Source organism: Pinus tabuliformis, chromosome 4_2 (assembly GCF_031772625.1).
Source record: "Pinus tabuliformis cultivar Carrire ecotype Pingquan chromosome 4_2, CPIR1, whole genome shotgun sequence".
NCBI lineage: Eukaryota > Viridiplantae > Streptophyta > Pinopsida > Pinales > Pinaceae > Pinus > Pinus tabuliformis.
Window position 1 is genome coordinate 598,132,080 of NC_142304.1, and position 27,960 is coordinate 598,160,039.

The following is a 27,960-nucleotide window of genomic DNA, read 5'->3' on the forward strand; positions in this document are numbered from 1 at the left end:
GGCGCTCGCCCAAGCTTACTTTATATTTCTTAATATTTCCTTATACACAGAAAATGCGCCCAAAACCATTGAAAATGGCCTAAGCGCGGATTTGAAATATTATAAGAAATGATCCATAAAATATTGGGTCCGGCTTATCGGGTCGGAAGCATATCATATGTGAAGGCCTTGCTGTGGACCCGATAATCTATCAAAAGGAGTTAATACGCCGTCGGGTCCAGCCCATCGGCGAACACAAAATATAAAAGCCCCGATTTCTTTGATATTGCCGATATTGCTCCGGACCCGATAATCTATTAAAAGAATTCATACCGCCATCGGGTCTGGCCCATCGGCGAACGCTCATATATGCAAAAGGCCATGCTCCATTGCAACTCGCCGATGCGATATCGGCGATCGCTCGTCGGTGAATAATAAAGCCCCTTTGGTAAGTCCTCCATTGCGATACGCCGATAGCGATATCGGTGATCACTCATCGGCGATGTATCATGTCGCTGCCACTGCCTCCCCCGACTTGCGATATGCTGACGCGATCTGGACCGCAGATCGGCCAGATCCAACGGCTGAGATGAAAGCGGACCCTTAAGCCTGTAGTTTGATTTTTACATGGTTTTTGGGGTATTTTCGCCTCCCGATAGTGTGTTTCTGCCCTCCAAAGGGCTTTCCTCTTGCAATATTTTCAATCGGTGGAAGGCTTATAGCCAAAATTTGAGGATTTCAACAACATCAATGGTTCCTTTGGCATGATTATAAGTGTGTTTGCAGCCTTTGAGAGTGCTTGAATCCATTTCTGATGCTTTTGCATAGCAAAGCTAACAGAAGGACTCCCAATCAAGCCCGAGACAAGAAATTATAAATTTCTCGAGGCTGATTTTGGATATTTCTATTTTCATTATGTGATCATTCATGAGTAAATGTGATGTAAATTTAGAGACTTATAGTTTATGCATTGACAATTTAATCATAATGTAATAAATTAGAATGTGTCATATATGCTTTATGATTGCACATATTTCGTAAATGTCCATATATATATATGTATATATATATTATATATATATGTATATATATATATATATATATATATATATATATGTATACATATATATATATATATATGTATATATATATACATATATATATATGTATATATATATACATATATATATATGTATATATATATACATATATATATATATATGTATATATATAGCGTTTCTCCGTTTCCAAAATTTGGGGGGGTCACGTTTCGTACCCGTGCCCGTTTCGGAAACTCATACCCGTTTCCTCGTTTCGTGTAACTTAGCCTTCCGAGCTACTGAAATTCCAACAAATTTCTTTTGGCGCAGAGGCTGTTTGAGAGGAAGGCATACCGCGGAGTTGCTGGTGAGAGGTGGATCAAAAATATCCAAGCTGAATTTCTTTAGTGCCTAATTTCAAGTGGGCTGAAATTTCTAGGCCGAATTCTTCCACTGGGGTTGAGTGTTACAACTTACAAGTTCCAGTCAATACGTATTTCCTATTACTTTCTGTGGGTCAAAACTCAATTTTTTTTTTTAGATTAATTTATGAAGGATATTTGTTGTGGGTGTTTATTTGTTGTAATGTGTTATTGACCTCTTTGATTTTATTTCCTCTGCATATAAATTCCTGGATGTTAAAATACCAGTGATTTTATTTTTCAACAATTCAGAATTTATTTGGTTAATAAAATATATTGCTAGGAATAAATAATTGTTGTGAGAAAATAACTCTGGGCTGATATTAAGAGATTTAACAGGGACTAGGGTGATGGCCTCACATGAGGTGTAAGAGCTCAAGGCTCAAGCTAACTTGGTTTGAATTATACTTCATCCCTTGTCAGTATTTTGCGTTTTAACATTTGGCACCTGCAGTTTATTTCTTTCTTTTTGCAGCCACATCAACTTCTGGGCATTCCCAAGCCTCTATTCTCATAGAGCGGGACACGTAGGAACTAGTTTGAGCAACTGATAACATCCAATCCAAAAGCGAGGACAGTGAAGAAAGGGATAGATGGTAGGTGTTAAGCATGGAAAGATGTGGACATTCCATCTCTATCAAGGCCTCCTGTTCATGCCCCTCGAGGATTGTGAAAGAAAATCCATAGAATGGTTACACTGGACTAGAAGGAAGGGATGACCGTCAAGGTGAAATAAGGCAACAAGTTTAACTTCCAAATGTCATGATTGATTATCTGACTTCAAACCCTTGCTTAGATGACCATGTTATTAAATGTAAGCACTTTGTCTGAAACAACGACTAATGTACCTTACGATCTTTGACTCACCTTCATCAGATGAGTATGCTGATCAAGTGAATGGGATGAACAATAATGAGTGATAGGCATCTGAAAAGCTGCTATCTGTGAGGCATGTGAGGCTGCTGGCAGGAAATCTGCACCAAAATGATAACTTACCTACATTATTGGATTTTACTGGATACTTGGTCAAAGCTGAGCACTCTCCTACTGATTTCTAATCATATATGTATCTAATACAAATATGTGTATAGCATGTAGCGTTTTTACAATTTTCTTCTTGGATTGACATGCCTTTTGTGTTTACTCGTATGTGAGTATCTCTGGTATTGTTGGTGCTGGGATCATATTAATTTACCCAATACACCTATGAATCTCTCACTTATACCATCATAGTTATATCGTTTATAAGATCTTGATATGGTTATGGTGGTTTGACCACCGAACTTCCCTTTAAGAATTATTTAATATTGACGTTAGCATTTAAGCTTGCTGTTTGTGCCTCGAACACTTCAGCATAACTATATGGAAATGTTGTCAATAAATAGACTTAAATGCAAATATGTTTGTGGTCAACCTACAAAAGTCCTGCAGTCTAGGTGTATGATCTCTGTGGACAAAATGCTGAGGAGGCTTGCCTGTATTTGATTCCATGCTGAAGGCTATGAATATCAGAATACTTATTCAATTGCAAATATAATCCTAAAGGTTATCATATAGTTGCATTGTAAGCTAATTTTGAAATCCTATAGCTGGTCTCACTTCTTCCACAACTCGGGAGTATTGTTGGAAAATGGGCTGATTTGCAAAAGTGGTTTCAAAATAAAGAAAATTAAAAAAAATATCTCTCAAATTATAGGTTTTGTATTGAATTAGGGTTTAAAATTGTAGGGCCTGAGTTTCTGTAAATGGCCATTTTCCTTTTAATCATTTGCATTTCAAGGATTTATTATAAATGAATAACAATGTCACTATGCAGACGCCGTGTTGTACAAGTATATGCACGAGGAGTTCGTATCCTGGATGGTGGAAACGTGAAACAGAATCAGTGCATTGAAGTTCCAAATCCTGATGCAAGTTCAGGTTCTGGTAATGCAGTGGTATCAACTGTGTCTATTGTGGATCCTTATGTGTTATTGAAGATGACTGATGGAAGTATTCGACTAGTTGTTGGAGGTCAGTGTTTCTTTTATTCGGTGCATGGTTTCCTTATGCTTCAACATGAAGATGAAAATACAGAACCAAGTATTGTATGAAGTGTGCTGTTAGCAAATGTTTTGGATGTTTTCTTATTTGGTTGCCTGTAAATCCAATCTTTGTGTCACTAAAGCATTGGTGTTTTTTTTATTTGGTTAACCGTAAATCTAAATTTTGTGTCACTGGAGAATGTTTTTCATCAAACTGTTGACATATCTTTAATTTTAGAATTCATGCATATAAAAACACTGCCTTTTGAAGGATACAATTTAAATATTTGGTTTAGAAATGTCTGCCCTTTAAACATATCGGATAATCAGTAATATCATTCAGATGACACTCCTTATTGCAATGTAACTTCATGACAGTAGTTATTCATTTGTAAATACTATTAAAAGTTTATTCATTACAGTAGTTATTCAGTTTCTACTTCTAGCACCGAATGAAAAATTCAGTATCCATACCTGAGTTGATTTACCGGTCCTGTGTTTATCATCCTGCAAAGCATTTATTAATAACACGGATGCTAGTATCTCGCAAATCCTTTGGCCAGTAACCAACTTGAGGATTGTGTTAAGTTTAGGCAACAATGTTATGTTCTATACTTTAGAGCTAAGTCAACGGATTCTTCCTAAACCCCCAACGAATCCTGAATCCAGCGAATCCGACACGATTTGGTCCGGATTTGTGTCCAAATCATATGACACGTCGTGTCCTTTTCCGACACATTGAATCCGAGGTCGTGTCACGATTTTCAAAAGCGTGTCTCCTTAATTTTCATTTTCATCCTTTTACTTAAATTTTTAACACTACCATGAAATGACTCAGGATGTTTGAGAGTGATTCCGGCCTCATTGGATTTCATATGGAGAAAGTAGAATTTTAGATTTCATTCAAAATCCAGCAGATTTATCAGTTTTTCAGGATTCTAGGATTGGGGGATTGCAATGTTTCCATTGAATTTTTTCATGTATTAGGGTATGGAACTCGTATTTAATCAAGAGCACCAATCCCTGTATGTACCTTGATGTTAGTGACATTGGTTGTCGAACTCCTGTATCATGACCCTCCTAAAAATGTACACATCACTCAAGCAAAATCTTGACTTGACATGTTATGCTTGTTCTATCTTATGTTAATGCTTAAAGTGTGATATTAATGACGAAGATGCCTATACAGATACAGAGATACTGACAAAGATACCTCTGGATATTAATGCTTAGAGGGTGATATTAATGACAAAGATCTTGATTTTCCAACAAGACTAAAAAATTAGACATATCTCGTGGTGGCAAGAGGGCCAAGCATAAGAAATAGATAATAGATTGACATGTATTTGAATTTTGTATGTACTATGCATGCTAATAGCTATAGATGAAGATCTATGTTTGAAATCAATAAATTTGTATCATTAATTAAAATTTGTGTAAGAAATATGATAATATCTAATTTTATATATATATATATATATATATATATATATATATATATGTATATATATATATATATATGTATATATATATATATGTATATATATATATATATATTAATAAAATAATATATAACGTGTCCTGTTCCGTGGGGTTAGCGTGTCCGAATCCGACAGCACAAATCTCGAATCCTACGTGTCCCGAATCCCCGTGTCAGGTGACTTAGCTTTAGAACAATTTTACTTCAATTTCTTAATTAGCCCAATATCAATATCCAGTTTAGCAATTTCATCAACATGATAGTAAAATGCAGATAGAACATAAACATAAACAGTAGAAGACAAGCCAAGAGAAGGGACACAAGATGTGGCACCAGCCAGGGACACACCTCAATGTGGGGAAACCCTTGATCAAATCTTCTTATGGTCTTCAATAGTTCAGCAGAGAAAGAGATAGTACAATTTACAAATCTGATAATTTATAGTAGCAGCAAAAGAACCCTAAGCAGAAAAGTCAAAGATGGTCAACAGGGCAGATTTGACCCTCAACAAATTGGTCAACTTCAGTCAACTTCAGCCTCCAAACAGCAAGATGAATTAGCCTTAAAAACAGCCCAGTCAAATCTGGTTAAACAGCCAAGCTGCGGTCAGCCCTAGCTGCAGTCAATGCTGGTCAAAGTGAACGTTTGGCCTTGATTTCTGTGCCCAGAAATGTGGCCTGCCACAAACAGAAATACCTCACCCAAAAATGCAGTCAAACAGGTCAACGCTTGCTGGTCAATGCTTGGTCAAAATGTCCAGAAGTTTGGTCTCCTGAAGTTTTGGACATGTGGAGAGAGGCCCAGAAATCCATACCCAATCAATGAGGAGAGAGAGAGAAGTGTGAAGATGAGTGTGTCCAAATGAGGCTAAGTCACTTTCTATTAATATACAATGTTGAGGATGAATAGACGTGACTGTTGGGCTTTTGAGCCTACATAAGTTTGCTGGCCAACCTTGACAATTTGACCATAATCAAAATAAATTCATAACTTCATTTGTACATGTCAGAATCGGATGATCTTTAGATCAATCCTATACTTCTCAGAGAGGAATCCAAGAAAAATATCAGCGGTCATAAATAAGATGACCCATGTGGAGTTTGGCCCTAGTTGCCAATTTTAACAAATTGGTTTTAGTAATTGAATTCCTTTACTGTGGAAAGATGGCAGCTCTTGCATTAAATTATTTCTCGCACAAATATGTTTGGTAATGCAGTATCCAACCTTATAGATGGATGCCATATATGTGTTATGGAAAGTACCGCTATTTGTATGTATATCCAGGCACATTTGTAATTTTAAGTCACATTTTGGCAAACCTTAATTTCACTGGTATTCTAACAAATACAATTTTTCTGGATTATCTTTGGAATACTAGATGTTCCTAAGGTGTATTTACACTTTTTTTTCTTTCTGAAACTGTTGCGCTTGTTACTGTGCATTTACACTTCAATCATCTTGACATTTTAAGAATACAGAAAATAAGATAAATAGATCGGGAATTTGGCTGGTTATTACCAGCATGCTGGTTTATACTCATGATCTCATGCCTGCTGCAAATGGTTCCAAAAAGAGATTTTAATTCTTTATAGCACTAAAGGGGGACTCATTTGGAAATCAATTACTGCATTAAACTTGCTATATTCATAGATGGATACAGTCAACAAGAATGTAAATCATCAAAAAATAATCAACATGATCACCATGAGTATAAATTTTCTTATTTCAATGCAGAGCTTGTGTTTTATTGGGAGCCTGGTTAAAATAATTTCTAGTACATGATGTGTATTTTTTGTTATTGCAGATCCTGCAACTTGCACTGTCGCAATTACTTCTGCACCAATTTCTCCTAGTTTCGCTGATCCTATCACTGCATGTTCTCTTTATCATGATAAGGGCCCTGAACCCTGGTTACGGAAAACCAGCACTGATGCTTGGCTTTCAACAGGAGCAGCTGATGATCTTGAAGTGACTGATGGTTCACCACAAGATCAAGGCGATATATATTGTGTAATATGTCGGGAGAGTGGGAGGCTTGATCTTTATGAAGTTCCCAGTTTCAGATGTGTTTTTTCAATTGATAAGTTTACTTCTGGCAAAAGTATCTTGGTGGATACATATCTCCCAGATTTACCTAGTGATGCCCAGCAAACAGTGAAGGAAGAAACTTCAGAACGAGATAAGCAAGAATCTGGGCAAAACATGAAGGTTATTGAAATAGGCATGCAAAAATGGAGTGGGCAATATGGTCGTCCTTTTCTTTTTGCAATACTGAGTGATGGGACAATCCTATGTTATCATGCATATTTTTATGAAGGACAAGATAATATAATTAAGATGGAAGGCGGAAGTATGGTGGAGAATTCAGTTAATAGTATCAGTACATTGAGGCTTAGAAATTTGCGATTTATTCGTGTATTTTTAGATTCATTGACTAGGGAGGAAGCTGAAGCAGGAGCTTCAGGACAACGGATTGTGAATTTTAGTAACATTGGTGGTTATCAAGGCGCTTTCCTAGCGGGCACAAGACCGGCATGGCTTATGGTCTGTAGAGAACGTCTTCGACTCCATCCACAGGTGAATTAAAATTCGGCTTGATGTTGTCAGGATTTTATTTATTGCATTATAATATTTTAAAGACGGGATTATTTTGCAAATAATTTACACTTGTAGAAGAGTATTTTTCAGATACTTTTATGTTGCAAAAGGTACATAGTTTGGCATCATGGATGTGTTTCTCTTCTTTTGGTAGAAGTTTTAGAGTAAATATTTTATCAAACATTTTGGGATGAACATGAACATGCTTTCCTTTATAGAACTTGAAGTTTAACGGATTAAATTTCTTGCTACATGAAATATCTTGTATGTGCTTTATTTTTTGAACATGACCTTACTTTTAAGGTTCAAAATGGACTAGGTAGTATGTGGAGTATGCTCTGTTGTCACCTTATGTTACATGCAGAAAGTCCAATATGTAGCATAAATTTGCTTTGTTGAAACTTGAATTTCAGGCATCAAATAAAAAATTACTTAGTGGTTGCATGCTATCCTCCCATCAACTACCTGATTTCCTTCTTAGAGTGGTTGTGTAACATCCTCCATCAACTATTTTGCAATGGTTCCATGTCGGGTCTATTTCTTCTATAGGAGTCATGAGAATATTGCTAATAGTTAAAATAAATCTGCCAATATAAAATGTACCCTTATTCTTAAAGAAGAAATGAACAAATTTATAGAGAGAGAATGAGGGTTAGAAATGCTTTTCATAACATCAAATGGGCAGAATTATCCATTGTGAAATCTTGTCCAAACTTTTACCAAATTTGTAGATCACTGATCCAGGAGTCTTTTGCTTATAGATGTGTTAAAGAATTACATGCATAAATTGTAGCTTAATATAGAAAACTTAATGTGCACATGAGAGAATAGGAGAAACACATAAAACATGAAAGAAGACAACAAGACTTGATAACAGAGTTCATCCGACTTGGACTACGTCTTCGGGCCCTGTTTGATCAATGGGGAGGCCTTCATTCATTAAGTGGCATGAGAAAGAAAAGTACAAGCATCAGTTACAAAAAAAATGAGTTTTGTATCTACATACTGAAAAATGGCCGAAAAATGCAGAACTCCGATGGAGAAACGGACAACGCCATTGCATTTGTGGCGTCGAGAAGTGTTGAAACCATGTAAAATTTGTCAAATTCTGACAAAGTGAAAGGTTGGCCCTCCTGCAAAATTCTACCTTGAACTGCATGCACTGCCTCCTCTGCCTGGGCGCACTGACAAACTGTGTTTAAATAAAATGTTGGTGGCGGATTTTTCAATAAGGTAGTTAGCTAAGTTGGTTTACGATCTGGTTATGGAGGAGGAGGTCGGGAGGTCAAACCCCGCCTCCTTTTTTTACATAGCAGTTTCTTTTTTTTAAATAAAGGTTGGGCCGGTCCCACCTTGGGCGGCTTGCCCACTGTACCCACCTCCGCTGTGTAGCTTGGTTGTTGCGTGTTTTGGGGTCGGGTCCGTGCCCCAAGGGCCGACCCACCCAACTCCCTTGCCTTTTACCGTATGTGGTTCCATTTGTTATGAGTTGTGGGGTGGCGGGGTCATGGCTGCCCACCCTGTTTTGGGTTGTGGTTCCGTGGGAGGGGCCGGGGGTCTTGGCCTGCCCCTCCACCATATATATATTAATTTTGTTATGTCGTATGGGATGGGGTGGCGGGGTTGGTGGCCCGCCACCTCTTTTCTTATATATTTTTTTGTTTACATCAAAACTATATGCCGTTGGTAAAAATTTCGAATTTAAGCGGAAGGATTCATTTTAACGAAGCAACAATTTTGCCCAGAATTTGGCCGGAATTGGCTGGATTTTGTCCACCGGAAAAATTCGAATTGTGTCCTTGTTAATCTTGCCCAGTCATTAAAAAGTCAACCCATCTTTGACTGCCTTTATCTCCTTCATCTGGACTTGGATTGGAGTGCCATTTGCACCGTTGGAATTAGGGCGATGAGCATTTCGATCTGATGTCAAGTTCATCGCCTTTCCACCACTTTGAATTTTGAGCTTTTTCCATGCCACTAGTGTCTAGAGATCCACCTGGATCAATCTTCCCCCTTGAGGAGGTTTTGGACCGCCAAAAGATTTATTAGTCAATTGGCAAGTGAGGGAATTGTTCCCTCACTCTTTCTTTTTCTAGCCATTTTTCCTTGCTAGGGTGCATCCCCTTGAAACCAACTCAAAGGTATTCCACATCTCCTCATTGTGAAGTCTTGGTTCTTCTGTCAAGGATGATGTCTTCAGGTAACTCATCGAGATACTCTGGCGCAAAGTCATCAACTGTAGGAACTTTGCCCACCTCTTCGGTGTCCATAATCAATGGTGGTTCATACAACTTTAAGTTCTCCACATTCACTACAGAGTAGATTTGCATATATATCGGCAAATCATGATGGAAGGCATTGTTTCCAATCTTTTCCAAGATGGTGAATGGACCATATTGGATTGGTCACAACTTCTTCCCTTCTCCCTTCATCCTTTCCTTGTTGATATTGAACCACACTTTGTCGCCCACTTGAAATTGATGGCCAACTCGGTGTTTGTCATGTCGAGCCTTGTACCGGGCTTGACTTTTCTCCAACTGCTCTTGTACTTCTTGGTGAATCAACTGGATCTGTTGAATGCACTACTGTGCTTTGTCCCTGTCATCACGTCCACTGGAGTCATCTTCCCTTCCCAAGACCATATCAAAAGGGTCTTTTGGCAGGTAGCCAAAACATGTCTCAAATGGTGAACAATGTATAGATGAGTGCACTAGTCGGTTGTAGGAATGCTGCACATATGGAAGATGTTCATCCCACAACTTAGGATGCTTCCCACAATAACCTTGCAACAAGTGTACCACGGTGCGGTTGACAACCTCTGTCTGTCCGTCAGTCTGTGGTTGAAATGCTGTGCTTCGTTTCAACTTGGTGTCCATCATCTTCCACAAGCTGGTCCAAAACTCTCCGAGAAAGCAAGAGTCCCGATCTGACACAATTGATGTGGGCAGCCCAAAATGGACCCAAACATGCTGAAAGAAAAGATGAGCAGTCTGCTCTGCAGTGCTCTGCTTTTTATAAGGCATTAAAATACACATCTTACTAAAATGGTCAACGACAACACACAAATAGTCATGACATTTTCTAGACAAAGGCAAACCTCGTACAAAATCCATTGACACACTTTCCCTAAAACATCTCATCATAGTTAGAAATTAACTCACATAATTCCTTTTTATGCACATGATCGCAACCTTGGAAAGCATTGGATAATTCTGCATCTTTTCCCCTTACAACCATAAGCATGCAACCCTTACTGGAATTCACCAACCTCTTCATTTGTCCTGCACTTACAAGGCTGGCATTGATTTTAGTTTGATGAGCCCTTACAATATATTCTACCCCATCTTTTGTGATTTGGTATTTGTTTTCATGACGGAAGAAGATTGCCTTTCTATCATATAGATATGGACTCCCTAACACCATGCCACAAATATCCAATGGTATCACATCAAGTTTTACCTCATCCACTAACTTAGAAGTGATCACAAATTTAACCTTGCACTGCTTAGTTACATTCAGTTTTGCTTTATCATGTATCCATCCAAGTGGGTAAGGTTTTGGATGTGGTTTGGTTTCCAAGCCTAGTTTCTTTACTAAGGACTCTGAAATTAAGTTTGTTTGGGATCCGGTATCAAATAGAGTTCACACTTTTGTATGATTTGTGATAACTCTAATATGAAATAGCTCAATTCTCTTTCGTTCATTAGGAAGAGACTCATCTATTGAACTAGTGCCTTCATGTGATTCAGAATTAACATGAGCTGTAAGAGCACCTTTTGTTCCTGCTGCTGTGATCAATGTTTCATCTCTTGAATTAGATCCAAGGTCTTGTTGCACAGTTGCCACTGCCTTCTGCTTGCCTTTTCCTCCATACTTCTTTGGTCTCTTTTCCAGGTATTGTTTCCAACAATGATCGTCGTCATGATCTTCCTTTTTGCAGTGAGTGCAATAAGGTCTTTCTCCTTTATCTTTCTTGGTTGATGCCATCCTCTTCTCCTTTGCTTTTCCTTTCACTTTGGATGATTTTCCATTCAGAAGTTTGAAAGGTGGTTTCTTGAAATGATATCTCTTTCATTTTTGCCCCTATTCTCAAGATCAATGGCCTTTACACTGGCCGAGTCAATAGTAGTTGGTTCAAACAATAATAATGAATGTCTAAGGTAACTATGTAATGATTCAATATACTTAGTTACTACTTCAAATGAGTCAAGTGCAATGCCCAATTTAAGTGCCTGTTTTCTAAATTCCTCTGTAAAGCTTTGAATATCCTGACCTCTGCCTTGCCTTAAGTATTGCCAATCCCTTAAGGCTTTTTGTTTATAACCCAAGGGATAGAATTGTTCCTTTAATGCAAAAATGAAACTAGGCCATGAGGAAAGAAGATTACCCACACTCTTACAGCTTCGCAATTTGCTTTCCCACAAATTTAACCTTGCACTGCTTAGTTACATTCAGTTTTGCTTTATCATGTATCCATCCAAGTGGGTAAGGTTTTGGATGTGGTTTGGTTTCCAAGCCTAGTTTCTTTACTAAGGACTCTGAAATTAAGTTTGTTTGGGATCCGGTATCAAATAGAGTTCACACTTTTGTATGATTTGTGATAACTCTAATATGAAATAGCTCAATTCTCTTTCGTTCATTAGGAAGAGACTCATCTATTGAACTAGTGCCTTCATGTGATTCAGAATTAACATGAGCTGTAAGAGCACCTTTTGTTCCTGCTGCTGTGATCAATGTTTCATCTCTTGAATTAGATCCAAGGTCTTGTTGCACAGTTGCCACTGCCTTCTGCTTGCCTTTTCCTCCATACTTCTTTGGTCTCTTTTCCAGGTATTGTTTCCAACAATGATCGTCGTCATGACCTTCCTTTTTGCAGTGAGTGCAATAAGGTCTTTCTCCTTTATCTTTCTTGGTTGATGCCATCCTCTTCTCCTTTGCTTTTCCTTTCACTTTGGATGATTTGCCATTCAGAAGTTTGAAAGGTGGTTTCTTGAAATGATATCTCTTTCATTTTTGCCCCTATTCTCAAGATCAATGGCCTTTACACTGGCCGAGTCAATAGTAGTTGGTTCAAACAATAATAATGAATGTCTAAGGTAACTATGTAATGATTCAATATACTTAGTTACTACTTCAAATGAGTCAAGTGCAATGCCCAATTTAAGTGCCTGTTTTCTAAATTCCTTTGTAAAGCTTTGAATATCCTGACCTCTGCCTTGCCTTAAGTATTGCCAATCCCTTAAGGCTTTTTGTTTATAACCCAAGGGATAGAATTGTTCCTTTAATGCAAAAATGAAACTAGGCCATGAGGAAAGAAGATTACCCACACTCTTACAGCTTCGCAATTTGCTTTCCCACCAAACGAGAGCGATGCTACTCAGTCGAAGAGTGGCCAACTGAATCCTTACCTCGTCCTCTTCGATCTGCTAAATCCTGCAGTAGATTTCAATCTGCCTAACGCAGTTATTAAACTTTTCTGCATTACTTTCACCGTCAAACATGGGAAGATCAAATTTGACATATAATCTAAAGAAAGGTTTCTTAGATGCATCCCTTGAATTTCTATGATGATGGTAATGAGAGGAAGAAGAAATTTCACTCGTGGAAGGAGAAGGAGGGGTTCTTCTTCACCATTTCCATGCACTGAACCTTGTTCTTTTAGATTTCTCTTTTCTTCTTTCTCCAGCCTTGAAAGCAACTGACCAACATTCTCTGCCATTGTATAGAAGGTTTTGCGGAAATTGCGCTCCTCTTCATGACGAGTCTCTTCATCTACCATGTTTCTCCTTCGATGTGCATGCCCCGCTTCAGGATCGAAAGACTTTAATTTCCCTTCACCTCTTCGGAGCTTGTTTCTTGTTAGCATACAAACATGCAATTCACATCTAAAAAGACCTACTCCGATACCACTTGATCCAAGAATCTTTTGCTTATAGATGTGTTAAAAAATTACATTCATAAATTGTAGCTTAGCATAGAAAACTTAATGTGCACATGAGAGAAGAGGAGAAACACATAAAGCATGAAAGAAGACAACACGACTTGATAATGGAGTTTATCCGACTTGGACTACGTCTCCGGGCCCTGCTCAATCAATGGGGAGGCCTTCATTCATTAAGTGGTATGAGAAAGAGGAGTACAAGCATCAGTTACAAAAAAAGGAGTTTTATACCTCCATACTGAAAAATGGCCGAAAAATGCAGAACTCTGATGGAGAAACGGACAACACCATTGCGTTCATGGCGTCGAAAAGTGTTGAAACCATATAAAATTTGTCAAATTATGACAAAGTGAAAATTCGTCCCTCCTGCAAAATTCTGCCTCGAACTGCGTGCACTGCCTCCTCTACCTGGGCGCATTGACAAACTGTGTTTAAATAAAATGTTGGTGGTGGATTTTTCAATAAGGGAGTTAGCTGAGTTGGTTTATGATTCGGTTATGAGGGAGGAGGTCGGGAGGTCAAACCCTGCCTCCTTTTTTGACATAGCAATTTCTTTTTTAAATAATGGTTGGGCTGGGCTCGCCTTGGGCGGCTCGCCCACCGTACCCACCTTCGCTGTGCAACTTGGTTGTTGCGTGTTTCAGGGTCGGGTCCGTGCCCCAAGGGCCGACCCACCCAACTCCCTTGCCTTTTACTGTATGTGGTTCTGTTTGTTATGAGTTGTGGGGTGGTGGGGTCAGGGTCGGGTCCGTGCCCCAAGGGCCGACCCACCCAACTCCCTTGCCTTTTACCGTGTGTGGTTCCGTTTGTTATGAGTTATGGGGTGGTGGGGTCATGGCCACCCACCCTGTTTTGGGTTGTGGTTCTGTGGGAGGGGCCAGGGGTTGTGGACTGCCCCTCCACCATATATATATATTAATTTTGTTATGTGGTATGGGATGGGGTGGCGAGGTTGGTGGCTTTCCACCCGTTTTTTTATATTTTTTTTCTTTACATCAAAAACTATATGCTGTTGTTAAAAATTCTGAATATAAGCCGAAGGAGTCATTTTAACGAGGCAACAATTTTGCCTGGAATCTGGCCAGATTTTGCGAGCCGGAAAAGTTCAAATTGTGCTCTTGTTAATCTTGCCCAGTGATAAAAAAGTCAACCCAGCTTTGACTACCTCTATCTCCTTTGTCCAGACTCGGATTGGAGTGCCATTCGCACCGTTGGAATCAGGGCGACGAGCACTTCGATCTGATGTCAGGTTCATCACCTTTCCACCAATTTGAATTTTGAGCTTTTTCCATGCCACTGGTGTCTGGAGATCCACCTGGATCAATCACTGATACAGATCATTTTTCCACCTAAACCATCCTAAAATCAGCTCTAATTCATCCCCAACTTCACTTTGAATCAAATAGAGTGATGGGATTTTGGGGTGGGGGTTGTCTTTAAATAATGTAAGGAAGGGGATTAAGTTTTTGAAACCTGTTGAGGTGGGTGTTATAGGCCGGGAGGGATGGGATTGGATTAAAACAAATAAATCTGAATTTATGGAGGTTGACTTGCTTAATGACTTGTCATCCAGATTAAGGGGAAGCTGATGCATGGTGGTATATCTTACTCTTTTTGTGAAGTCAATGAGTCTTGTGATGCCCATCATATTGTTCCCTTCAGTCAAATTGGTAGGGATTGCGTAGAATCATGTTACAACAATCCCAGGGTATAATATCACAAACAACTATGTAAATGAATGGTCTATTGATGAAAGAAAAAGTTGGTGAAACAGATGGTGTGCAATTGTAGTGATAGTAAGAAGAAATTTTCTCCCTGTTGAAGAATTGAGTTGACCATGGGCTTTTGAGGTACATTTGCAAAAGAGATTATCTCCAGAGTTCATATACTTGGGATGAGTTTAACCATGAATAGAAATGTCTTGAGATGCATGTAACTCATGTTTCTTTGTGGCTGAAGCAAGTGAATCATTGTTTGAACTTTGAAGTAGGAAGTGTACTAAGTCTATGCGTCCATGCTTGTAGGGGAACTTCTTTGTCTAAGTGTGCGTTATTGCTTGATTTTTCTTGTTGGATGTACAAGTTCTTTCTAAGGACCACTCAAGGGCAAGTCAAAGATAAACCACTGTCACCTCTGTTTGTCTTCAGTGGTTTGTCTTCTTTCTTATCAGGGTGAATCTAATCACCACAAGAGAGGCTTCCATATTCAACACTCTTGCACTTTGGTTTGAAAAGGATTAACTTGGAAGGGAACGATGTTTCTATTACTAAGTCATGTTGATACATGATATATCAAATTTAGATGTTATGAACATGAATATGGAATAATACAAACAATAAATAATATAATAGTAATAATTAATCATAATAATTAATAATCATGAATAAGTATGAGAGGGCTTGTCTCAAAAGACATGACTCCTTACAAAAGGGCACTCCTGCCTAATATTTATACAGGGCCCATCATTTTATTCAGTCATATTTTCTACTATCATTTACTTATATGCTACTTGTTACACACCAAAATGGGTAACCTCATAAGAGAAAACTCTTCTCCTATGTTTTACAACCACTCAGCTAGCAATCCCTGATAGCCACTATTTTATGATGATATGCCATGTACCTCTGCCATTTGCATTAGCTGTGTGCCTCTCACTATCCGACATTAAAACTTGGATGAAGGTGAGCTACTATTCAAAAGGTACTTTGATCATTTGTAATTGGGTGCTTATACTTGTTTGTTCTAGGCGTTTAGTATGGATAAAGGGGTGATTTAGAAGATTCACTGATCTTGATTGTAATTTTGTTCTCTCACCTTACTAGGGGATTTAATCTTTAGCCCTAGTCCAGTGGGATCTCCCTTAAAGACCTTAGGGTTATAGGAGGAGCACTACTTGGAAAACCATGATTGAGATAATGTGTTCATTGTCCCATATACCATACTTGAGTTTCCATCATACATTACAAGCCCCATATACCACATCCATTATCTAGGTCTAATTTGTCATTGATCCTTTGGTATTTGGCACCCATATGTTCACATTCCTTGAGTAGGGCTAGAAAACTATTGGCCATGAGGTTGATGCAGCTAAAGGAATGTAAAAGCACATCATGGCCACAATAAAAAAAAAGAAAAGAAAATCAAAATGCAAAAGATGGTCGGGACATAAGTTAGCACATGTGAAAAAGCTTAGCATGAGCTCTACTCTCTTCAATGGCCACCCCCCTTGTTCTCTCGCATGTCCCAACCTTGATCAGTGATGAACTGACTCATCATAATGGGTAATAAAAATGCTACATCATAAAGAGCAAGCTCTAGCAATTGAGCTATATGTTGTAATACAAGGAATTATCAAGAAGAAGTAAAAGGCTCACAAGAGTGGTGGAAAAGTCAGGTTGAGCAGGGTAACTCATGCCTCCACGATTTCTCCCTTGTTTACATTTATACACTCAGGTTGTGGGCACCGCATCAACTGGTCCCTTTGACCATGGCAGTTGGCCATGAAGACTTTTCCCCTTCATTATTACATATTTATAGTAACACCAATTGATTGAGGGGTTGACCCACTGTTTTAAAAACTGGCCGTTTCCACTCCGATTCAGCCGAGTTGGTCCGAGTCATAGCCTAACCGGGTCGACTCGGCCTTTGAACTCGACTGGCCGGCCAGATTGTTACCAAGTCGGCTGAGTTGGCTAACGACTCAGCTGACTTAGTAACAACCCGGCCAGCTCGGCCGAGTCCAAGCCAAGTTAGGCAACTTGGTAACAACGACCCGTCAAGTCACTTTAGCGGCATTTTTTTTTTTTTGAAATTTCCTTTTTGGGGACTCCCTAGGCTTCCCTGTCTGACTCATGGGTTTCCCTATCTGACTCTAATCCCTAGTATTGATATGCTATTCATGGTAATGTTAAATTCCTAAAGTAAAAGTGACATTCTCCTTAATCTTCATTTTCATCATTTTACTTAAATTTTTAACATTACCATGAAATGACTCAGGATGTTTGAGAGTGGTTCCGGCCTCATTGGATTTCATATGGAGAAAGTAGAATTTTAGATTTCATTCAAAATCCAGTAGACTTATCAGTTTTTCAAGATTTCAGGATTGGGGGATTGCAATGTTTCCATTGAATTTTGTCATGTATTAGGGTATGGAACTTGTACTTAATCAAGAGCACCAATCCCTCTATGTACCTTGATGTTAGTGACATTGGTTGTAGAACTCCTCTGGGATTCGCTCCCAAACTGGGAGCTTTTGAAAATGTCGCTCCTGCTCCCATTTTCGCTCCCGCTCCCAAGTAACACTGAGCCAGACGATGTTGGCAACTCTAGCAGTAGCCAGTAGTGCTGGTCACAGACTTTTGTTGTAGAGGCCATTTCTAGCCTCCTTGGTTGTGTTTTTGTTTTGATCTCTATATCATCATCGTGTATGTATTGGACAGTGCACTGGGTACCATTTTGATATAATGGATATATTCATGAGCCTAATTTGATCATATGTTGTCTTCTATCTATATTCTAATGCTGTTTGTTTGGAAACATGAATGAAAATCTCTAAAATTATGTGTTTTTATAAAAAATAAATATTTAATGTATTTTTTACAACGACCGGGTCATTGAAATCAAGCCGGCCGAGTCGATATCGAGTCAGAGTCAGAGTCAGAGTTTTAAAACATTGGGTTGACCTTGGAATCGTCACTTCTCCTTAGGTGTTGGAAGCACCTAATAAGGTTGAACAGTAACCACCTCTATCAAGGTAGGCGACACCTTTACAGGACTTGGTCTAGTTAGATAATGGAAGGTGATTCTTGTTTGAAGTATTTATATGTCCTTAACATTCAAGTTTGGTCCACCTAGATGCATATATGATCTTAGTCTCTGATGGATGGTTACTTTCACTTAAGTTGATGTCAAGTGGTCCACAACAACCTAGGTCTTGAGGGTACCGAATCGACAGGCACCCAAGCCTTCCAGAGAGATATATGGCTTAGAAATTTCAACATTGAGAGAGTTGAGCTTCCTGACAACATGAGCAGATGTTTCATGTCCCAGAGTACCCTTAGGACCCAAGACCTTGGTCTTCTTTGACCTAACACAGAGGATTCTTCATGATGACACCACTAAACCCAACGCTTCCCTAGGTTGGCCTTAATGCAACATGATGGCTAGGACTTGATTCAGAGCCGAAATGAGGATGGTCTCCCATTGAGAGAGTAGGGAGGGCTTGTTGCACTTGAAAAAGTCGTAACACTAGAGAGAGGAGGTCTTATTTGGATAGTTGGAGACCCATGGAGCCGCATGATGGCAACCCAACTGATCTTGGGACCTTGTTGACTACTTTGTGTCAACTCTCTCTTGAGTAGGTTACATGTTAGAGTAGTCATAAATTTTTCTTTAGATTTCATCATCATACAACTTCTGGTCATTCAATGTAATCCAAATTCTGCAGCCCTGTGGGCCATTATATAAAAAATCTAAGAAATTGGATTCATCTTCCCCCACTCTCGTGTCTCGAATCCCACGAATCGAACATGATTCTCTAGGACACATGTTCGATTCTCGTGTCCAACGTGTTGTGGAGTGTATCCAACTTGTCCTGGAGTGTGTCCAACTTGTCCTAGAGTACACCCATTTATCATTGTTGAAGATTACAGATACATGGTTTGCCTTTTGATTCATCATGTTGAAGAGGTTAAGGGAGGTCAACACTGCTCTTGGGGCCATGCTTATTTCAGAGTTTCGGTCTTTTTGGAAAAAGGTAGATCAAGTAGCCTCAAAAAGAGTGAAGGACACAGTGGTAGATGGTGCTTGATGTGAGAGGGTAGATCTCAGTATTAAGATCATTGACCCTATCATTACTTTGCTAAGATTTGCAGATACAAACCAACCCATCCTAAGAGAGGTTTATGAGGGATGGGATTCCATGATTGAGTCCGTGAGGACCATTATTTTATAGAGTGAATGCCCCGAGTATGAGACATCATTAGAGGCCTTCACCACCATACAGTATATTCTTGTCAGCAGATGGGACAAGAATTGCACACCTTTGCATTGTTTGGCTCACTCATTGAACCCAAAATACTACAACCATGAGTTGCTAAATGGTGGACCTTTCTACAGATTCCCTCCTCACATAGATGGTGAAATTTCAAAGAGGAGGAAGGATGCATTGAGGCAGATTTTTTAGGATAGAGCACCCCTTGATGAGGTGGAGGATGCCTTTGCAGAGTTTTCCACAGGGACTGGGCGATTTGCAGGCTATGATGTGATTAGAGACAGTGGAGCTAAGAAGCCCTATTCTTGGTGGACAATTCATGGGGCAACAAGCCCTCCTTTGCAATAGTTAGCCATGAGGCTCTTCTCTTAGGTGACTTCATCCTCTTGTTGTGAGAGGAATTGGAACACATATGGGAATTTTGATTTTGATGACTTAATGAGAAAACTGCAGTTTGTTGTCTTTCTCCTATTGGATCATTGATGAATCTGTCACAATTGTATTTGTATGCATAATATTACTTTGTAAAACTTACAAATTTTAAATTTACAATGTAGAATTTAGATCTATGTTTGAATTTGTATCATGAATGAGAATTTGCGAGCGATTTTTTTTTTTTAAGCAAGCAGCTGAAGGATTGAACTGAATAATACTTTGGTTTGAGATTTAAAGCTTTCATATCATCAAGCCCTAGCATATTGGACATCATTTTTCAGAGAGGATTTTAATTTTGGAGCAAATCATTTGGGTAAGTGGGTTGATTAATTTTTAAGGGGGCACTATGATATTTCAATCCACTAACTCCACAAGCTAATTTTACTAAGCTTTCTCCTTTTTCTTTTAATGAATTTAATTAATTTTTAAACTATTAACATTAGCAGCTATATTCATTTTTTGAGGTACTAATCTTGTAAATTAATTAATTTGCTTAAACTTAAATCAAATTAACTTTGAATGAATTAATTTAATTTTAAATCTAACTTTAGTCATTAACATTGGATTTTAGCTTGTATTAATTAATCTCATTATATTAAATTGCATAAACATTAGGTTTATTTTCCTAGTTTGTTTTCTCTTATTTGCATTCTAGGCTAAAGTCATTCTGCAATTAGATCTAATTAATCATGCTTGATTGTATAATTAACATTTTGCTCTATATTGCTCTAAAATACTTTTAAAATACATTATAAGTGACATATTTTACTATCACATCAATATTGGAGCACTTTGATATATTATTTAAATTTAATTGCTCTAATATAGTCACATCTAATTTTGTTTCATTGAGTAACATTTAAATTTGCTTCATTGGCCATTATTGAAAAGCTAATCATCTTGTGGTCATAAGTAAATTATCAAAATTACAAGGGAATTGGCATTTTATCTTGAAGCTTTCCTCATTGAAACAATCTGACCTCATCATCATTATCATTTTAGGTCTAGTTTCCTAAAATTTTCCTCCAAGCCTAAGCTTGGTTGAATAGAAGATTAGGCCCACCTTTGTCATCTAACTTGAGACTCTTCACCCTTGTTCAACGGTTAAAACAAGTGACCATGCAGTTCTCTTGTGGGCAACTTGTCAATTTTAGGTATGTTCTATGCTTAGAGCAATTTATTTCAATTTTCACAGTTAGCTCAATATCTTTCCTGGATTAGCAATCACATCAGCATTAAAGTAAATTGTAAATAGAACATAAACATAGATCGCAGAAGACAAGCCAAGACAAGAGGACACAAGATGTGGCGTTAGCCAGGGACAAACCCCAATGTGGGGAAACCCTTGATCAATTATTCTTATATGTTCTTCAATAGTTCAACAGAGAGAGAGAGAGAGAGAGAGAGAGAGAGAGAGAGTACATTTACAAGATAAGTCAACACTTTGACTGATCTTAAATAAGAGCATAGATCATCTCTAAGTAGATGATACATGAGGTAGATGAACTCGGTTGAAGACATGTTGCTTCAACTGATTCTCCTAGGTCGTGCTGCACCTCACTGTGCTGCACCATGTTGCACCCATCATCACTATGCTGGACCTCATTATCATACTGCTGCACCTTCTTGTACTGCAACATCTTGCTGTACCTTATCATCTTGCTGCACTCACCAGTGCTGCCTCATCCTGTACCTCACTGTGCCCATCATGCTGCATCTCATTGTTGCACCATGATTGCTTGCTGTCCTATGTACCATGCACCACCAAGCATCATAGCCTTGCTGTCCCATTTGCTTGCTCCACCAAGCATCATAGCCTTGCTGTCCTATTTGCTTGCTCCACCAAGCATCATAGCCTTGCTGTCCTATTTTTTTTGCTGCCACATGTCATTGCTGTACCACTTACCATGCTGTTGTCCCTTGCAGCACCATGCTGCTGTCCCACTGTTTAGCATTGCTACTGCTGTCCCAATGTTTAGCATGCCTTTGCTGCTATGTCATCATACTACTAGCACTGCTCCAAATATGTTTGTACGCTGCTGTTCGTGACTGTTCTAGTTAGGGCACTAGGGCAGCCCTAAACTCTTTGCACAGTCCTTGAACAACCCTTTGGAAAACTGTGCCACACCCTTAAGAGACACCTCCTATGTTATGCTGCTGTCTAGGGTCAATATCAGCCCTTAATATGCCCCTATGGAAGCCTTGCTGTGGTGCTAAGGCCTGCGGCCTAGCACACAACAATCCTGTAGCCTTAGGTCCCTCAAAACTGTGCCTAATCAAACATTGTTTAGCCCTTGAGGGCTTGGCCTAGCACACCGCATACTCAGCCTCCATTACAGCAACTTGGACCTTGTAAACAGTCCTTTTGCACGCTGTTCCTGCCTCCTTGTGCTGTGGCTAGAGCATGTTGTAACCCTCCTTGACTGCAGCTAGGTACAGCTAGTAAAGGCCTCCTCTATGGTGTTAGTTCTCCTTCCTAGGACTGCGGCTTGGCTCCTTTAGGCAACGTATCGAAGTAGGGTCTCTTCTCTTGAATTGCTGCTAGATCATCCTCCTTAGGACTGCGCTAGGGCATCCTCCTTAGGACTGCGTTAGGGCTTGTAGAGGGCAGCGTGTAGGCCTCCTTCCCTCCTGCCTGGAGAGAAATCAAGAGTGAAGTGTGTGTGAAATGACTCTCAAGTCATCTCCTTTTATAATAAAACGTTGAGCACATGCGGGGGTTATTAGGTTGGTGGCCGACCTTGACGAATTGTCTTATAACACATATAAATTCATAACTCCATGAATACTTGTTGGAATCGGATGATCTTTAGATCAATCATACACCTCTCGATGAGAGGGATCCAAGAAAAAAGCTGCGATAAATAAGATGACCCACATGGAGTTTGGCCCTAGTTGCCAATTTTAACACTCCCTCTCAACTAGGGAGAACTCCATCCGCTAATCCATCTTTCCGACTATACTAGCTCTTCCATCAGTCCTCTGCTCTGCTGAACAATGAAGAAGAAGAATTGTTTGAGAATGTCTCATACCATTCTCTACTGACCCAAAGTCAGTTCCATATGAAGAGAGTGTGTCATATCACTCTTACTGATCCCAGATCAGTTCCAAAATAGAGTGATTTATGTCACTCTTACTGACCCAAAGTCAGTTTCATTGATCCTAGATCAATATCACAAGAGAGTGTTTGAAACCATTCATACAGATGCCAGATCAGTTTCATTGATCCCAGATCAATATCACAAGAGAGTGTCTAAAACCACTCATACTGATCCCAGATCAGTTTCATTGATCCCAGATCAATGGAGTTCATCCTAGCATAGGGAGTACGGTAGATACAAAGATGCGTCCATAGATAGTACTACTATGGTCCCCAACCCCATTTCCTTGCTCATTGGCCAGATGAGAGGTACTTCCCATGAGTCCCACACTACATGGGTAGGATGCCTCGAGAGGAGAACCACTCATCCTGTCCCTAGGTTGCCACGGGGTATCATAGGGGAAGGCTGAGCCATTCACCCTGTACACAAAGCACCATTAGGGGAGGGTGCATCGCCCTATGGTCGCTTGTTGCTCCAAGAAGTACCCCAAGCCCCCTCGGAGCTCCCAGAGCTCAATGCATGTATCATGCAGGATCCTCATAAGAGGGTCTCTCAATGACTCCAAGTTGTTCGGGAAAGTCACAAATTTGACCTTTCCTCGGGGCTTCGATAGAATGTTTGCGACCTGTACATCAGTCTCAATGTGATGGAGGCTCCTCACTCATCGATGTACCATATCTGACATAATGTAGTATCTGATGTCTATATGCTGGAGCAATCATAGAATACAGGATTCCTCAACAATTGAATCTCCACCTACTTGACACAAAAGATCACGGTGGTATCCATCATGTGTACAAACAACTCATTGAAGAGCTTCCGCAACCAGCTAGCTTCACACGAGGTCAAACTCGTAGCTATGTATCCAGTCTCAGTGGTGCTCAAAGCAACCATCTTCTGCTTCCTGCTCATCCACGATATTGAGCAGAATCCAAAGAGAATCAACACTCAGAAGTTCTCTTGAGATCCTCCACATTGCCTACCCAATCAGCGTTCGAATAATCACGCAACTTCATATTTCTGGCAGTGTATCTCAATCCATGAGAGATTGTGCCCCAGAGATTTCTGAGAAGATTCTTGGCACCAATCTAGTGAGGCTCAACCAAAATATGAGCCCAACATACTAACTGCAAAACATATATCTGAATGGAAGTTCACCAAGAACATCAATGCGAATGAGTTTATAAAACTCAGAGGCATTTCCCAAATCTGGTCTGGCATCACTACCACATAACTTTTGAAAGTCAAGCTCCATCGAGGTAGTCACAGGCTTGCAGTTCACCATTCCAAATCTGGAATCCAACTCCCTCTTACTTTTGCAAGTGAGAGGGTCTGCTCCTGTCAGAAAGAGGCCGTCGTCATAAGGTGCCAGTATGAGAGGTCTATCATCCACAACTTTCAAGCAATGTTTATGGATTGACTTCACTCCTAGTGAATCTTAGCTTCATTAGACAACTATTAATCCTCTCAAACTAAGCCCAGGGTGTTCTGCCTCATGCCATAGAGGACATTCTTCCACCTGCATACATGAGATTCTCGATCATGAATCTCAAACCCCTTGGGTTGTTCCAAACTTGTGGACCTGCTACATGAGGGGAATGGTCCCCTTGTAGGATTTTCCTTCGGTAGGTCTCGGACATGTACCTTCATGCTCTTCTTGAATTCAGGCATCCCTGGCACTATCTGACTCACATCGGGTAGGGCCCCACAATAAGCAGACCGCCGCTGTTATAGATGAGATGTGTCAACTGACATGGTCCCTAATGGACCATCCTATAACTTGATACAAATTGCCAACCCTGAACCCCTGAGTAAAACCCTCTTTGAAAATTCTATTTTCAAACACGTACGTTTCCATTGATGAATGGCACTCTGAAACCTTTGACTTCCATTGTCAAAATGGACACCAGATTCTTCTTGCGATCAGGTACATAAAAGAGATTCGTGTTAATGAATCGAGTTACCCTCATCCAATTGAGGGGTAACATTCCCTACACCCTTTCGGGGATAGGTGGCATTGATTCCAAGTATAACCCCATGACTGTTTCCATCTCTACCAGATTAGCGAGAGTACCCTTCTATCCAATGAAGTGCCTTGAAGCACTATAATCAATAAGCCATGTTGTCGCACAGATTGTCAGGACAATGCTCAGACCGGGGGGCTGTCACCTTGATTTCCGATCTCTCCGTTTAAACCTGTCTCCCGCGGCTAAGGGGGGTAGACCCTATGAGATGATGAAGACCAACTGTGGACTAGTTGGGTTGGGAGACACGAAGAAACAAGCACTAAATTGATTTGTTAAATAAATAGACCAGTGCCTTATAGAGTTCATGTTTAAATGATTACTTACTAAATGCTGTAGAAAAGTAAACCATGCAAAGCAATCATTTATCATCAAATAGCTCGAACAGAGACGAACTTTTACCAAATGAGAGAAAATGCTTAAATGATATTCCAGTGATTAAAGCTTCGAAAGATGAAATTCGATATAAAACCACGAAATTTTAAACGCTAACCATATATGACATTCATGATCATTCAAGCATGTTAAATCGCATAAACATTAGCTTCACATCAAAATTTAGCCTTAGCAGAGAAGATAAAACGTGGTAAATCCCTGAGCTAATACTGAATCTGGCAAAAAAAAATTAAAAAAAATTTGCACAATATTTTTATGTTTTTCAGGGAAAAATTAAAAAAAAAATGAAACTTAAAAAATCCAAATCTACTCTTTAAAAGAAGGAGAAACTCCCTTTTTTATATTTTATATATAATTTTTTTTTATGATATTTAAAACTTTATAATTTTTTTTATAAATTTTAATTTTCAACTCAAAAAAATAAAAAAAAGCTTTAAAAAAAATAAAAAAAATGAGAATCTAATCTAATTTAATCTAAAATTATAAAAATGAAATCTAAATTAATAAAAGCTTTAAATTCTAAAAGAATTAAACAAAATATAAAACCTAAACTCTATTTTTTTTTTAAGAAGATTTAAAGCTAAATCAAAAAATATCTAATGCATGAAAACTGAATAAGGTCTAAACGAAATTTTAAATCTAAAGTCGAACACAACTAAAATAAAAATGAAAAATCAAATTTTTGTTTTAATTTTTTATAAAGCCAATTTTTTTTTTTTTTTTTTTTTTATAATCCTATCAAAAAATTACGCTACCCTCACTTACACATAGCAGAACAGCAAAACCGTTTGCGTGAGTTTTGATATTCGATGGCCAGCAGAGCAGATGGGACGATGAAACCCGATCCACGCAGCACGCAGGGGTTTGCAGAGTTTGGAGAAAGCAATGCATTTGCAGGCTCCTTCGATAGCAGATGGAGAAACTCTCGAGTTTGTAGCTTCCAACAACGTTTAATGGTGACACAGTACGCATATCTTGAGGAATTTATCCAGCGCTCTTCAAAAAAAACTTGAAATGTTACCCACGCGAGGCCTTGATAGCTTCTGCGTTAATCAGGTGCAAGCCCACGATGTTTGACAACGTTTTTTGATGGCAGAGGGCGAAGTTTGTTGCAGGTGACAGCGGGATAGTGAATGCAAGTGCATGGAGATTGTGCGATGACGAGGCAACACGAAGATTTTGGGAGCTGCGTGGGTATACGGGGTGCTGGAAAAAGGACGCAAGAGAGAAAAGCTGAGGGATGGCAGCATGTAGGTACAAAGGAGCCTAATGAACAAAATGAAAACGATTTTGCTGCTGACTGTAGGCTTGTGTGATTTCGAGAAACGTGGCTAGGCAGATTGCTGAGAATGGGGCTTGTAGCAATTTTTCGGAGATCTTTCTGCAAAAATAAAACCCTGGGCTGCAAAAAATAATGCCCTTGCAAGAGATTGCTCTGAGATGCAATGGCAAGGCGCTGCTCAAACCCTGGAAATCTTCAAAAAAAACTGCAACCTGTAAAGGAGAAACACCCAAAAATAATATGCAACGATTAAGAATGAAACCCTACAAACTAGTCCAAAATTACAAATTTATAGCTCTACAACAGCCAAATTTGTCAGTTATCACAGTAATATTATCAAAATTCAGATTCACTATGAAAAACTTCAGAAAACTCTCATGCAATTAAAAAAAGATAAACTAAATGATGAACCCAGGATCAAAACTAGCTGGGCTCTGTAAGAAAATGCTTGTGGGAGTTGGCTGGTTCAGCTGAGGGCAAAAGCAATACTAGATCTCAAAAAACAATGGAGATACCTGCCATTAGTTCAGAAAATCTAATACCATTCAAACCCTAGCAAGTGAACAAGATACCTGTGTTCAACAATACTCTACAATAAGCTGTTACTAATGGCGGAAAATTAAAATATGTAGAAAATAAAATAGCTCACAACACTTCCAGAGAGTAACACCAGTAAGATTTCAACCCCAAAGTCTTTCTTTATTAGCACCAGAAAAAGATTACCAGAGAGCTTCTTCAGCACAAGAGTCACAGGTCGAGTGATCTCAAATGACCCCTAACACCCTATTTAAAGGAAAAAAATCCGAACAGCTACTTCGAATGATCCATGTCGAAATGATCTCGACCGTCGATGAGGATCAAGAGATCTCTTAATCCCATCTGTCGAATTTTAATGCATTAAAAAATTGAAATTCTGCATTTATTTACTCAAAATATTATTATTTTATTATTTTTAAAGTTTTTTATTTTATTTTATTACTTTATTTTATTATTATTATTATTATTATTTTTAATTTTATTTATTTTATGAATTTTATTTTATTTTTTTGTTATTTTTCAATTTTTTAATTTTTAATCTTTATTTTTTTTTTTAATTTTCTTAATTTTTAATTTATTTTTAAATGGATCCTCGAACTTAGCCTTTTGGAAAAATTTGACCTAGGACCTAGGACTTAGGACTTTATGAGGAGATTAGAACATTTTCTAATCCTCAAGACACTTTACATCATGACTTTTACAACTTTAC

General features: G+C 38.8%; 1 protein-coding gene across 1 annotated transcript in view; it reads left to right on the forward strand.

Annotated features, from left to right (window-relative positions):
- CPSF160 (cleavage and polyadenylation specificity factor 160) overlaps positions 1–27,960 on the forward strand; it is a 424,028-nt gene that overhangs the window by 262,281 nt on the left and 133,787 nt on the right. Inside the window, exons 16-17 of the mRNA XM_089425698.1 lie at positions 3,258–3,454; positions 6,750–7,522. Coding sequence (XP_089281824.1) covers positions 3,258–3,454; positions 6,750–7,522 — 970 coding nt within the window. The remainder of the gene's footprint in view (positions 1–3,257; positions 3,455–6,749; positions 7,523–27,960) is intronic.